General features: G+C 41.6%; 1 protein-coding gene across 2 annotated transcripts in view; it reads left to right on the top strand.

The window, feature by feature from the left end:
* The window catches only part of FBXW7 (F-box and WD repeat domain containing 7), a 177025-nt gene that overhangs the window by 135889 nt on the left and 25327 nt on the right, over window positions 1-15809 (top strand). Inside the window, exons 1-3 of one of the 2 annotated variants that reach the window (XM_074541147.1) lie at window positions 7940-8221; window positions 10675-10757; window positions 13815-13956. In XM_074541147.1, the coding sequence (XP_074397248.1) occupies window positions 8063-8221; window positions 10675-10757; window positions 13815-13956 (384 nt within the window). In that variant the 5' untranslated portion in view covers window positions 7940-8062. Of the gene's footprint in view, window positions 1-7939; window positions 8222-10674; window positions 10758-13814; window positions 13957-15809 lie in introns of those variants that run through there. The other variant, XM_074541146.1, reaches the window with a different exon arrangement.

The raw sequence follows: 15809 nt of genomic DNA, 5'->3' as shown, positions 1-15809 counted from the left end.
ACATTCTTGTCAATATAAACAAAAAACCTCAGCTCTCTGGTTGAAATATTGAGAAAAGGAACTGATACCTATTAATTTATTTTGTATCATGTTTGTCATCTGTTGATCAGCAAGGAGGGCTTGTGCTTTGTGTGCCTAAGGACAGTCTCTATGTGACTTTATGGACTATTGTCACATGCATAATCTGTGAAATTACTATGATAGGAATATAAAGTACAATTATTTTTAAAAGACCCCAGTCAGTGGCTGCTGTCCTCCTGTTGTGCCAACAGAACACCCTGTGCCCAGGTGGCCTCTGCTGCTGGTGTGGTGTGGCAGCCACTGCCCTTGCCCTCAGTGGTGCGTGTGGATACCTGGGAGAAGAGTGGGCAGGGAGGGAAGGGGATGGGGTGTGTGGTGGGAGCTTCCTCCTCAGTGCAAGGGTGGGAGCCAGAGGCTTGCAGGGCCACTTGCCCAGTGTGTAACAGGCAAGGTCATCACTTCAGGAAATTTAGGAATGTCCTTTGGTCTCTGAAGCAACTGCTGCTGTGACTCAGAAGCACAGCCTGGTTCAATGTGAACTTGAGTGATTAGCACAGCTATTACTGCATCTATAAATAGAATTCATCTCACAATATATTAAGTTTAATGATATAATAAATAGATTACAGTTAACTTTAATAGGCACAATGAATGCAGACGCAGTTCTTATGAAGATCTGATGCCATTAGAGACTGTTTTGCAAGATGTATTATATGTAATACCTTCTTATTCCTTTGAAAAATGAATAAACTTACAATACTCTGTAAAAACAAAACTCAGTAAAGCAACTCATAATGTTCCTGTTGCACAGAAAGCGGTGAAGCATATGAAAGTGCAGGTTGCATTATCAACCTTAACTCTGCTCCTTATGAATATGCACCCTGAAAAAAATGTTTATTATATGCTAATATTGCTAGTTTTAAAACAAACCACATATTTCTGGGTAGGAAACTTGCATGTGGTTACTGTCACAGGGAATTAAAAGCAACAGGAAGCTTAGCTGCACTGATATTTTGTTTTCATTTATCTTTTTCTTTAACAAGAAGAAAAATGCTTTGGGAAGAAAAATGTTCTGGTTTTGTTGGTTTTATTCAGTGAAATAATATAGAGTTCTAATGAGACAAGCTTCCTGGAGTTACAACGTGACTTGTTTAAAGAAGGCTGGCATTATACCCCCTGCCTGTGGTTCACCTTGTTGTACTTGTTTGGTGGTAAATCTTTTAGTGTCCATTTCCATTTATCTCAGACTGAAGTATATTTTTGTGTGCAAATAAATTGTTCTGGTGATAATACAGTCCTCTGGGTTGGGAGGACAAAGCCCAAACCCCACAGTTCCTTGGGGTTTCTCACCTAGGGCTGCAGTTTTGCAAGTGTTCAAGCTCTTCTGAGGTTAAAAAGGAGAGAGTGGGCTGTACCTCTCGCTATGCAGGCACATGTGTGTGTGGCTGTGCAGTGAGGGAGATGAGGAATCTGACCCAGCTGGAAAATAGCCTAGCAAAAAGGTCCCAGGGTCAATGGCCACTGTAGTTGACCAGAGAGCCATACAATGAAGTCTGTGATGGCACCTGAGAAGGTGATGCAAGCGTAGAAATGAGTGGCCAAGGGCAGCCACAAGTGCAGGAACTGTTTGTTTTTTTCTTCTTCCCAGTGGCTGTGCTGGCTTAAATGCACATGAAGGTATAGCTGAGAGAGAGTGGTGCCTCTAGGTGTAAATAATGGGCTTATCCTCTCTGCATGGGACACGCAGGTCATAGTTCCTCATACCTTTTTCTCAGTGGTGTAGCTGGCTCAAGGAGTTTGTGCCCTGCCTGTGAATTGCTCATTTGCTTCTGCTGGCTCAGCTGTTTGTGAAAGCGTGGTAGAAATTGAAACTAGCAACTAGTTCTGAAAGAAAGAAAAAAGAAAACCCCAAGGGTAAAAACTTAAACCCATCTCTCTTTACCCTGCATCAGTTAATGAATCTGGTTCACAGGGTGTTTCTACAGATGTTTGTTCCTGCAGAATTAAGGGCAAGAGCCATTCGGGGACAGGAATGAGCAGGTGAGCCTGGGACATCTTTAAGCTGGTGTTATCACCAAGGAAGAGTGCATGGATCTGTTCCTTTCATTAATGGGCATATGACAGCTTTGGCTGTACTCCTTTAAAATAACCTAAGCATTGGAGCATATGCTGCAAGTTCTGTGCCCAGCTCCAGGGAACCAGCAAAGAGGACAGGATGTATGACCTTCAGAGGGGAGTTCTGCTCTGCTGGAGACACAGCAATGCCATATTACATTAAGCCTGTCTGTGAAATCTCCCTGCTCTTAAAATATAATTTGAAGTTTATTATAAGCATCCAATGCTGAAGTCTGTTATATACACGTCATGTTTAAATCCTTTTCAAAGCTATTTTTACAGCCATTAACTAGCACATCTTTTGAATTTATCACAATGCATTTAGAGCTCTATTTTTTTAAAAGCAAGTATTTTAAGAAAGTAGTTTATGGGAAATCTCTGCTATAGATATATACCTTTAAAATGGTATTTGTAATCAAAGTTCACGCTATCCTAATAGGATCAGGATTTATAAATAAATATTAATTGATTTTTTTCAGTTGCTACCGATGCCATTTCCTTCCCTGCAGAAACAAAGCTTAAAGTCTTTTTACAATTTTGTTTGACTACAGTACCTTACTTTGCATGGAAATCACAGATAATCATGTGTGGGAAATTTCATTTTGAAAGCAGTCTTCAAAATGCTTTGCCAAGAAACACTATACAGCTAGTGAAACAGTTTGGTATTACCTATCATACTTCATAATACATATTCTCCACTCCACTTAAGTAAGCTTTGGAAGGCTTCATGCAACTTAATGTAATGCCTCTCTGGGTCCTTCCTCCCCTAATAGAGTTACTGTTGCATTCACTACTTCCTCCCAAACCTTAAGTTCATCAGTATTATAATAATATGTCATTTATCATTAAGCTGCTGGTCAGTGCACATTGCAGTGTCCAGAATTGCTTGTACTACACTTGAACTACGCATGATCATAAGTGTAAATTTCTTCCTCAGCTGTATTGAGGCAAACATGCAGGAGTGAACCTTTCTAAGCTTGCTGCCCACATTATAAATAAATTGAGCAGAAATTCCTCTATCTGAGCTGCTTCCAGGGAGCCAAGTTGCTTTTGTTCTTCCCTCATGGCTGTAATGTAGCAGCTGTTGGTCACAAAGTGGAGCACCTAAATTCATTTCTCCAGGTCTGTTCTGCAGCATCAATACTAATGGTATATTGTACACAGTTACACCTGTGTGATAGGTGCATCCTGCACTGTGCCTTTGAACTTCCTTAGCCAAGTAAACTGGTGAGTGTGCTAAACCTTTGTCTCACCCTGCCCACTGATCTGGAATTTACCCATAAAATACTTCCAGCTCAGCAACTAGGATGCACACTAATAAATCTCAAATCTGCAGCCTGTAGCCTGTAGTTCTGCTGGCTAGTCCAAACTAAATTGGGAGAAACCATGAGAACATGGGATTTCTATGATCCCAGTGGGTCACATGTTTAATTTCATTATAGTTCAAAAAGAAAAAGATCTAACAATAATAGTAGTGCCTTTTTGTAGTGGAAAGGCCCACCCTGAATTACTTTGAAACATGTTAAACACTTGCTGTCATGTGGAATGTTTTTCTCCTTTTCTGAGACCTTATACATGTTACACTCTGCCATGTGCCTTTCCCATTGAGTGAATGGGAACTTGTGCTTTTAAATGTAGGTGTCCTAAGAAAAGCTGTAGTTAAATGTCTAAAGCAGATGGCAGAAGTACCTCTCTGTGGGGCCAGATTCTTGCCTGAATGGGAGCATTTGGCAAATTAAATGAAGTATGTAGTTGGATGAATAGGTCGAATATAGAAGACAAAGTGCTGGCTGCTGCAGCTGCCCAAACTAGATTACCGAGCAGAAGGGGAGTGTTTAAAGCCTAAGTGGGTCCAAATTTGAGAAAGGGGAAAACAACTGAGCATGACCATTCTTCTCGGGTCATCTTCACTGTGTCCAGGGTGCACAGCTAAGGATTTGGCCCCTCCTGCTTAGGATGTTTGATTTCCTGGATAGAAAAAACCCTGCAATCCTATTAGACAACACACAAAAATCTCTCTGAAATGTTTCTAAAGGAGTCAGTCTGCTAAGCGTCTGCTAAATGTGCAGAGTACACAGAATCCCTTCTGGCACTGTCTTGAATGATGCATTTACCAATATTAATGGAGATACCAAACCATATTGCTCCACAGTTCCTCTTGCACACATTATGCTCCCGACACACATATGTGTGTATGTGAAATGCCAATTATGGTTTTTGCATTCCGTGGTTTAAGCACCAGTGTTTTTTCAAAATGCTGACTGGCTATTACCACAGCCACACCATCCTGTAGTCTCTGCACTCAAAAATGTTTCTCCAACTTAAAAAAAAAAAACAACAAAAATGTTGTTTCTTTGGTCTGTTGCACTGTAATCTCTGTTCTTCTGGGGATTATATAGCTCTGCGGGTGATTTCTGTAATTCATTCTAGTCTTTCATTAGAAGTAATAGACAGTCTTAATTACAGCATGCCACATGACAAACTGGTAAAGGTGCTAGAAGTGTTGCCAACAGGAAAAGAATTGGATGCTGTGAATTTTTTTTAATTAAGAGTTGGCAGCACTGACGGGAAATAAGATTGGACTTGTGTCCACTGAAAACTATGTAATTTCGGTGTAGACATTTTTCTAAATGTCATGAATTGTATGTTGCTTATGGTTTTAAGAACTTGAAAAATTATTGTCAGCTTAAACAAAGCAAGAGCAACCTTTGAAATTACATATATACCAGACAGGGAAAGAAACATGGTAACTTTTGATTTTTCTCTAAACATTGCTTTAAACTGTAGTCTTCCTCAGTGTACCTTAATTTGTGATGAATGTTTACTTTATACCATTAAGTATTCCTGGAGCATTAAGTTACTGTAGTAAATACTATTTCAAATGTTGGTAGAGACGTAAGTGAATGCATCATCTTTGTTACTTGCTGTCAGGCTCTCAAAAACACCTGCAGGGTTGGGGTTTTATTCTCCCACCTTTGTATCTTCCCAGAAGGCACAGAGTGAGGCTGTGTGACCTCTGTCTCCCCACGTTAGGCAGTTCCACATCACTTTTGCAAAACCTTAATTAATTTCCTACAAGGGAGAGTGTAGTGAATTCATTACACAAATTTTTTTCTGAGGACAGGGTGGTTCTCAAAGTCAAGAGAGAGAGAGAAAATCCTTTCTAGACAGGAATTTAGAGTGGGAGTCTAACAGTAGGTGCCCTCAGCCTTTGGTGGAGCATGTTCTCCTCTAATAACTAGGGAGAGCCTAGGCTGTGGTAAAGCATTTTGGGGAAGAGCAAACATCCAACTAGAGTAATGTTGCAATTACCTAGAGACTATCAAACTTGGTTTGAGATAGAGGGAATGTTTCTTTATTTGTGGACAATCAAAAGTGGGACCACTACAGAGATAAATACTAAGAAGGTGAGAGCCAGAGCCATAACCATGTGCAATTTTTGGTTTTTGCTCTGAGAAAGGCAGACTGCTAGATGAGAGATGGTCATTGTTCAAATGTCACATCTGTCTGTGATATCTGTATCAAAAATTAGGGAAAAGCCCAAACCTTTTGTGCAGAATAAATACCTGACATACCAAGTTTTCTACCATTAGCAAATGATTGCTGGGGTTATTACATGGGTCCTGACTGTGGCAAAGTGATTAGTAGTTAAGTCAGTGGGATTTTTTACCATGAGAGAATATCTGCCAATCATGATCAAAAGAGAAGTAATCTGCAATAGTAGTACTCCAAAAGAGAGGAAAATAGTAATTTCTAATTATTATTCAACTCATTGACTGCTTAATTCCGGAGCACATTTTGTTGAAAAGATAAATCTAGCCATGCTGTCAGATTACACTTGCCTTTGGGCTGGGGGAGAGGCTAATCTCTGGGGATTTCCTGCCCGTTCCTGTTTCTGTGCTGGAACAAGAGTAGCCATCACCCGCCCTCTGCATCAAGTGCATTCACTGATGGGAGAAGGGGCAGAGATAGCTGCAAGTATCACAGGACATTAGGCAAGCACATATATAAAGTACTTCTAAGTCCTCACAGTGATAATGTTCAAATTCTTTCTTACTCTGATGGTCTGAGTATTAATTTGCTTTCTGTGGTTATTCAATGTGTATATGCAGCCTGTGGTTTTTTCCCTTCCCTTTTGCATGTGATGTGCTAGCAAAGGCAAGCTGTAATAGTCTCCCGGGATATGTACAGCTCTGTTCATATCTGAGGTATGAAGTCAACTCAAGACCATTTTGTTCTCATAAAATATACAGCACTGCAGTTTAGTGGATAATGGCATAAATGCCAAGATTTGATGGGCAGAACCATTTTCACTGGGAGATGAAAAACACTGTGGAGACTCAGTGCTGGATGGGAGATACATAAAACCACCGAGAGGAAGAATCTGTGATGTGGGGGTAGTGATTTCACCTTACCTGGCTGTGCTAACACCTGCCACACTTAGCTATTGCTAAGTAATAATACATATGATATTTTTTTAAAGTAGTAATGAGGAAGATAATGGGTTTAACAGAAAGTGCTTCCATTCCTTTAAATGTATGTTCTGTAAAGGTAGAACCTTTTCTGTGCTGCTTTGGGTGATAAAGATAGTTTCCCCTCAGGTCAGTAGGAACGGACTACATGCTTCCTTCTGTTTGAGTGAATCGGTCTGGAGGGCTGCTGAGCATCTCCAGTTTCCACTGCACCTGGGGAAAATTACAGGGGAATGCTGCAGCTTCAGATCGTGTTCAGGGTATGCTCTGTTCTGAACTTGGGCAGAAAACTTTGCAGGAGGGAAAAGGGAAAAAAAGAAAAAGAAAGAAAAATTTCTGAAGCTGAAGTGTCTTGAGTTGTCTGTATAGAAACTAAAAAAAAAATCAAGCTGCCTAGCTGCTCTGCCGGTTCCAGGTATCTGTCTGAGAGCCCAGCCTATGTGTCAGGAACTTCAATGCCCTTGAATCGAGCCGTAAGGGTGAGCCGGACAGATTTGTTGATGTGAACAATGACCAAAAAAGGAGCGTTCTTTAGCAAGTAATTACCAAGGGCTTTCCTTGTGCTTTCCCTGAAATCCAGGTGAGAATCCTGCGTAGGATCTGAAGCCCGAGCTAAGATGGCTTGGTGCCGCCCAAGAGCTGCCTTGTGCGGTTCAGGGGAGCGCGTGTGCGCGCCCAGGCTGCTCCAGGTGCGCGGGGAGGGCTCTGCCTGCCTCCCTGCTGGGGAAACCCCGCTCCCGCCGCTGACAGCTCCGCCGCGCCTCTGCTCGGGATTACTAGTTTAATGTGTATTACATAATTGCTGGATTCGGCTCGTTCAACTCCTAAATCTTCAAAAACCGTTTATTCTATTGTCTAGCCAATAGAGGGTATTTCAGCATCTTTTTCCCTGGCAAAACTGTAGTGCATTTCAAATTATTCTAAAATTACCCGCACTTTTGGAGGACTAATTTGCGTCTGTCCACGGAATGCAGTCATGGACGAGTCCAGCCAGGCCCGCCGAGGGCGACGGTATAATTATAAATAGTGGAAACGAGCTTGTTTTGCACCCGCTTGGAAAACCGTGGAGAGAGTGGCACTGAGAGAACAGAGCGAGGGCTGGGGGCAGCCCCTGCCTCGGAGGCGGTGCGGGAGAAGGGGGGCGAAGGGGAAAGGGGGAGGTAGCCCCAAACCCACGCAGCGCTGGGGTATTTTCTTTAATTCCTTCCCCTCGGCGCGGGCTGGGGGCGGTTTCCCGCCGGCGGGGCCCGCGGGTCCCTCCCGGCCGCGCATCCCGCAGTGCCGCGCCGCCGCTGCGGAGGCGGGCGGGGAGGGAGGGACGGGGCGGGCGCGGGGGGCGGGCGGAGGCAGGCGGCGGGCAGGGCGGGCAGGGGGAGCCGCGCTCCGCGCAGGCAGGGCAGGGCCGGGCCAGCCGGGCCGAGCAGCGCCACCGCCGCCGCCCGCCGTGCCCGAGCATGTCGGCGCGGGAGGCGGTGACCTACCTGCCGGAGAAGGGGCTGTACTGCCAGCGCCTGCCCGGCCGCCGGGCCCGCGGGGCGCCGCCGCCGCCGCGCAAGGGGAAGCGCGCCGACACCATGGGCTTCTACGGCACCCTCAAGATGATCTTCTACAAAGTGAGTGTTCGCCCCCCGCCTCGGCTCGCCTCCCCGCGGGTGCGCGGCCGCGGAGGGCGCGGGGGCAGGGAGGGGCGGGCGGGGGCCGCGGCGGCGGCGGTCCGCGGGCGGAGACGTGCCGGCGGCGGGGGCTGCCGCCCGGCCGTAGCTGCAGTCAGCGCGCTGCCGGGGAGCGCTGCCAGCGCTTGGTGGCGGGCGGCGATGCGGAATGCAGTTTGCTGCCCCTTCTTTTCGTTTTTTATAGATATTAATTTTTTTTTCATATGCTGCAGTCTCGGTTAGTTTGATAAATAAACGTTGTCTGAAGGAGTTGTGTTTTCCTAGCGACAAATTAAATGTTTAGAGGGATGTTTGCTCGACGGTTTCTGTGTTTTGGTTACACGGAGACCTTACTGATGTCTGAATCTTGTCACTAGACCTCTCTGCTGTAAGAAAGTTTTATCTTCTTCATATGATAAACGGCATTTTTGGCCGTCTATTTACTTAGCACCTTCTGAGATACTGAAAGTCAGTCTGCGTGGTGGACCCCGTTAGAAAGTTGCCTAAAATGACTGAAAAAAACCCAGCCAAAAGAAACAGGTGAAATCATTATTAGGCAACATAATGCATGTTGTTTTCTTTGCTAACGCAAAAGAATAAATCACCAGAGCTGAGTGTTCTGCTGTAGGCTTTCTACTTCTTATTTTTAAGATGTGCTTTTGCAAAACTGCATCTCCCTCTTGTGAGAAGCAGAAGAGGAATACGCTGATAATAATGTTTCAGAAAGGCAAGCTAGAAATAAAAATTTTTCATGAACAGGAAGAATCCTTTCTGAAAACTCTATCATCAAATACTGAAATTCGTTCTCAAACATCTTACTTATGCTTCCGGTAATTCTGATGGCTCACCCACCTAGCACAGCCATAAAAGATGGGATCCATTATTTTTCAGTGATCCTTGCAACTGGTTTTCTTGGGGGGAGCAGGGGGGGCTGCTTCTCCTGGGGTCTGGGGAAGCAGCGAGGTGAGGCTGGTGATTCGGCAGCATGCAGGCGGTTCTGGCTCAGTGCTCGTCTGGTGAAATGCGGTGGAGTGTCCCATGTGAGGCATGGGCAAGAAAACACAGCTACAAGGCGAGCTCGTCAGGTTGTGCTGTAGCTGTTCCCATAAAAACCACCCTTAGCTTTCCTGTGTAAGCACTAATGAAGCAGAACACGAGATCTTTGGTGACCGTTTTAGGTAAAGCCATAAGGATATTTTAAAAGTATAAATAACCAAAATCACAACAAAAGTATATGGACCATAAGCTTTAGAGAATCCTGTTGGGTTTGGGGTGTTTTGTTTTAGGTAGCTAGACTGATGCAATAAATGGTTAAATAACTATGTTATAATACAACATTTAAAAAGATCAAATCATTTGTGTATGAAAGATGCCAACTTTTAAACTCTGTCTTAAACATCAAATTTTGAAAAAAGGAAGCAAATGGTTTTACTGAAGTCAAAATGTAATACTAGTAGTTTATGTATTTTGCAGCTCACAGTTGTAAACAGCAGTACACATTTTTCAGCTGGCTAAACTGTTGTGGTGTATCACATCTCAAAAAACAAAAAAAAAGGAAAACCAACAAAAACTCAGAAGTTGCATTTGGCACACGTCTCATTTAGTCCAAAAGTCTGTGGTTAAAGATTACCCAAATATGTAGAAAGTAATCTCTATTTGTCTGCCTAGATAAATATGGCTTTCATTGGTTTCCATCTCTTTGGTAATTTTTGCAGTCTGGCTTCCCCTTTTAGCAGCTGCCCTGCTCATTATTTGGTTTTGATCATATCTAATTGCGGGTGACATTCGAGACTAGGGTGTAGTGTTTTTCATCCATACCCTTCTTGGAAAAATACTGGTTAATCCGTCACTCAGTTTTACTGCAGTTTTAGAAATGTTTTCAATGTACAGCTTTAAGATAAAAGTATAGACAAAAGATACAGTAATTTTTTATATTTTTTTTAGGCCCTGAAATAAATATGGTTTATAATGCAGATAGGCTACCTAAAATTTAACCATTTCAATGAGAGACTAAGCAATGAACCTGAACACAAAGAATCCATGGCTTTGGTTTAGTTCCTTCACTCCTCTGCTGGGAGAACAGAGAGAGAACAGTTTAGTGAATAAACCAACACAAAATAAATTAACACAGTTCCACACACTTTTGCACATTTTAGGAATTAAAAGAATGTAATTCCAATAGATTTTGGATCCTAAAAGAGCAATAATATATACATGCACCCTTTAAAAATATATCAAATATTGTTGAATTCAGAAAATAAAGTACTGCTTTAAGTGATTTTATGAGTGTCAACTTTTTGAAATTTGGTATAAAAGTAGAAGGTAAAAATGTGTTAATTTTACAGAAGTAAACATAACTAAGGTTGATTGTGTAACTAAATCCATGTTGTTACTCTTTTTCCCTCACCTTGCAGATGAAGAGAAAGTTGGACCATGGCTCCGAGGTCCGTTCTTTCTCTCTGGGAAAGAAACCCTGCAAAGTCTCAGAATACACAAGGTAATTAAATGCAATGACAGATCACTGGATCCTGATTCTTGCGTATATCCTGTCTTTCCAATTGCTGAGCCTGATTAATTAAGCTCCTCTTAATGTTAAAACACTGTAAAGCAAAGAAGAGGTGGTATCAGCATTTGTATATTGCTTTGCTAATTTAAATTACGTGAACTGAAGATGAGTTTTAATGAAGTAGCCAGACTTGCATTTGTTCAGTTGAGGTTTGTGTTTCATTCTAAATATAGCATGCCCATTTACTTAAGAGACTTTGTGAGGGCTAGAGCATTCTTGGGAATAAAGTCAAACAGATTTTAAAAAGGGACATAACGATAAACCCTAAGACTATTAAAATTGTGATCAAATGTATCACTTTGCTATGGTAACAGGAGTGAGAGAATGGAAATTCATGTAGGCAGAGCAGACCATCTGATCTTAACAGGAACACACATGTATTTGCTATCCACAATGTGAAAGTATGAGGAGTTCTGCTGTGCTTCCTTGCTGCTGCTGTGTGGAGCCAGGAAGCACAAATCCCTGCTGCTGTTCCCACCAGGTGCTTCGTGGGGTAAAGCACTCCTAACCATGAGCAGCAGAGCAGGGCTGTGCATGCACGCCTTACAACTGCATTCTTACTATGTAGTTGCCATAACTATTGTGCTTGGATGTCACACTGCTTCCCATCCTGTTTGAATTTACAGTATTTTGCATTTTTTCCCCACTATAAGCATCATCCCTTCCGTGAGCCTCCCAAGGCTCTCTGGAAATGACACTTCTTTTGAATGCACTACAGTAGTGTTCAGTCACTGATAGCTCTTGCAAATAGTTTATATTTTATTTCTCTTCCTTTAAGAGGTTTATCAGGTGATGAGTGAAAACTTAGGCAGCAGGTCCTAGGGTTGCTTTTTACATGTGTGAATGCTGCAGCAGAATAAAGGAGGTGATGTGCTGTTGCTGAGAGGCACTTGTTGCAGCTTCCACATCCCCCCAGGCCTGCAGGTGGTGTCTTCTGATTTCTGAGTCAGTCTAATGGAAGGACTCTCTTGCTGGCCACCATTTCTTAAGTTGACACACTGGGAGTTCTCTGCACTCCCAGAAGAGTAAACAGTTCAGCATTAAAGAAAAGCGAATTTTTGTCAAGTGTGTCTGTCAGGTTCTGCTGGACTTGTCCAGCTTTCACAGAGACCTGACTCGTCGTTTCAGGGGGATGAAAACGTGGAGGAAAAATGAAGCATGAACAAGTGTCTTCTGGTTTCATCTGAGGTCCAAGGAAAGAAACTTTTAAATCATGTTTTGAATAACTGTTTTTGACTGAGAACCAGTTTACAGCAGAAGAAAGTAAAGTGTAACAGTTCTACTGGGGCGAGTTCAAGGCTGCAATGCTGCTCAGAACCAATAAAAACTAATTTCAAGTGCCTTTTTTTGGACCTTGAATGATAGGCCTTATGCTGATGTCTATGCAGATGATTAGAATGACTAAGCTGTAAAATCACATTTTTATTTTAAAAATGCTTTTAACTGACATTACTTGGATTTTGAATAGCTATTGGCATAAAAGAATCCTTAAGTAACATTTGATCCTCCTCTCTTAAACTCTTTGATTTGGTTTTATCTAAATAATATGTAGGCAAATGATGCAATTCTTGTGCCTGCTTGTTTCCATTTTCCCTAGGATCAGGGACTTTAAAATTGACCAGCTGATGAACTTTGTTTGCATATAACAGGTAAAGTCAGTAAACAAATGCCATTGGGTGGATCCTTCATCTCTGAAACAGTATTTTCATACCAGCTTCTGTTTCTGTTATTACTCAGCAAAATGAACAGTTAAAAATAGGCCTGCTCAAACGAATCTTTACTTTTCCTGACCAGTTTGGGTAAATGTTAGGATATGCTATGATTTTCCTTCAGAGTAAGGAAGAGTAGAGTGAAATATTTGTAGAGCATAATGAGGTAAATATTAAAATGAACTTGCCTTGCATCATTTAAAGCTATTGGTGTAGCCACTGAAAAATCAGTAAACCCTCTAAGCTCATGCCTGCTAAAAAGTTGGGTTTATCCTACAAAATAGCAGAGGGTTTTTTGGAGTCTCACACTATATTTAAAGTGTTCATGTTTGTGCAAATACTTCTGGGGTTCCATATTTCCTGCTAGGGAATACAGCTTTGATATTCTGTGAATGAAGTACTTTACATTTTATATAAAAAACAAAACAAAACCAAAAGAAAAACCAATCCTGAAAATGAAAAAAACAATCAAACAAAAAAAACCCAAACCAGAAAACACAGTCAGCTGTATTTCTTTAGACTCCCACAATAGGAGCTTAATCCCAGCTCTTTTAAAAGCTCCATTCCGTACGAATGAGCTGGTTTTTAACATGTCAGAGTGAAAAAAATCAAACTGTGATTCAGAGAGCACCTTTGGCTCCTTTTCCCTTTTCACTTCACACCCCCTCCCTTTAGTTCCTGTGTCATTCCATCAACACACAAACTAAAAGACCATATAGAGTATTTCAAAGCCCAATTCCAGACCACTAAGCCACTAGAACTGCTTGATATTACTAGCTCTTTGTCAACAAAATATATTAAAACCTAAAAATAGATTTTTTTTTCCCCCCTTTCTGTTTGGAGATGAAGCAGCACTAGCACATTTCACATAGAGGTGGAAGTCTGAGATCTGGCTTCCTACATCCCCCGTCAGAAGGCAGCAGTGTAGCCCAGAAGGAAAGGAAATACTTTGGCAAGGAAAGGAATGTGTAAACCTGTATCTTTACACACAACTTGCCGGGCAGTTAACAGAGTGATAATTTTTCAGCCTTGAAATGTGATCCTTATTTCTCCCCTAGTTGGAGGGCTAGCACTGCAGGGGTAGAAGCAGGCAGATTTATCCAGTTGAGGGACTGACCTCTCGAGTGACCAGCAGAACAATTCTTCACGCTAATGCTTTTGCTTGAAGCTAAAGAGTTTAAATAGTAGTTGCAAATTATATACTAGATATTTTTTTTGCTCTCTTGTGAATTTTCCTTGATGTTTTACCTACGGCTGTCACTTTTTGTTTGTGTGGCAGTACCGCGGGGCTGGTGCCATGTTCCGCCACGCCGACGACGTTTGGGGACCTGCGGGCAGCCAATGGGCAGGGGCAGCAGCGGCGCCGCATCACATCCGTGCAGCCGCCCTCCGGCCTCCAGGAATGGCTGAAGATGTTCCAGGTAACTGTGCTTGCAGAAATGAGCGTCTGGAGCAGCTCTGCCTCCATGGTTTGTGTAAGGGAGTGCTCCAGTGGAGTTGGTTCTCCTTGTACGTCCCAGAATGTCTCTGCCATTGATTTCATGTTCTCTTGCAATAACAAATGGGCATCAACTTTAAGGAATACTTGTTCCCTGTTTCAGCAGAAAATAACAGCTTTAACTTGTTTCTTAATAATATAATCCTTCCTGTTTAATGCTTTCACATCTTCTGCAAAGTCTGTCCAATGTGTAAGGGCTAACTACATCGCCTCAAGCCATTTTTGCTTGAGACTAGTAAGCTTTGGTGCATGGTTTGCTTCAGTGCAATTACAGCTCTAGATTTGTCACAAGTCTGGTGTCTTCTAAGAAGAGAAAGAAAAGTTTATCAAAAATAGATTAAAAGGAAACTCAACCTGTATTTTTACTGATCTCTATCTACTGAACATGTCAGCCAGCACATGTGTACACAGCTGAAGGAAGAGGTTTTGTTTATCTTTTAAAATGCCTTTAGCAACGCCTGAAATTTTCTTATCTGGACAAAAGAAAAGATATGAAGGACAATGCTATGAACTGCTTGCATAGGTTGAAACTGAAATCTGCCTGGACACCAGTCAGGGAGCACCTGAGACAATTTTGTATATGGTAATACAAGTAAAGTTTGGGGCAAGCTTCTCCTTCTGGTCCTCAGCCTGTACCATGGAGATCTTAACATTTTGCTCTGTGTTTTTAAGAAGCAAGGATAAGTCTTAGTCATTGATTTGAAAAATGGAAATATTATGTCTTCCTATCTTGATTAATAAACCATTCCTTCTAAGAGTGTTTTCAAAAGGAGCAACTAACAAATACAGGCATTGTTTCAATTACTGTAACAGGCAAAGATAAAAGAACAATATTGTAGATACAGGTATCTATCATACAATTTTGCAGGCAGAAATGTGCTTTGGCTTGATTCATGCTGCCACATAATACCATTGATCTCAATCACTGTCAGTTCTGAACATTAAAATAATAATGTAGAACCTCTTTCCTCTTTATTTTTACACATTTATGATCTGCTTAAACCAGTGGAAGCTTGAAATTAGGATTCTTGTACACATCATTCAATTTCTTAAAAATATTCACATTTAATTGCTGTGGTGTATCTTTTTTTGAGACTGTTCATAGAAATATGTCTTTTTAACCCCTAAGAATCATATTTGAAAGGTACTACTTATACGGTAATGTAATACTATGTTGTATTTTAACATTTTGTAATGTTAGAACATTTGTACTAAGAAAAGCTATTTTGTTACAATATGTAACCTACATCAATGTAAGATTGATAGTTAGTGACAGTTACATATTTTTGAAAAAGATCATGAAAGAGGTTGAAGTGTTTGAGAGTGGTGCAGACACTCATGACAGTAAGTGTTAAGTATTGGCTGTTTGGTTAGGATGAGTAGTCTGTAAGCCCATGAAGATTTTGCCTATGTGGACAAATGTGTAAAGTGTGTAATGTAGAAAACATGTTTTAATACATATATATTTAGTTACTTTCAACTTGTCAGAATACTTAGTTGCAGTACTAAATACCTAAATGCTGATCTATAGTATTGAGAGAGAGGGAGAGGCCTCTCTCTCCTAACTGGAGATCATTGAGCAGCACTTATTGATCATGTCTGTCACTGGTAGTTTTTATTGCATTCACAAAGGGGAGTCCCTTACTTATGAAGAAAAGCTTTCAGAGTCATGTAGTTCTATCTCAGTGTTACATCTGCTTGCCTCCTCATTTTCTATGCACTTATTTTTCACATGAATTTCTTGAAAGGGGCAAGTCTTACACAGCCAAATGATAA

The sequence above is a fragment of the Zonotrichia albicollis genome, chromosome 5, assembly GCF_047830755.1.
Source record: "Zonotrichia albicollis isolate bZonAlb1 chromosome 5, bZonAlb1.hap1, whole genome shotgun sequence".
Classification (NCBI taxonomy): Eukaryota; Metazoa; Chordata; class Aves; order Passeriformes; family Passerellidae; genus Zonotrichia; species Zonotrichia albicollis.
The sequence above is the reverse complement of the archived record's forward strand: the minus strand, read 5'-3'. Positions and strand labels throughout refer to the sequence as shown.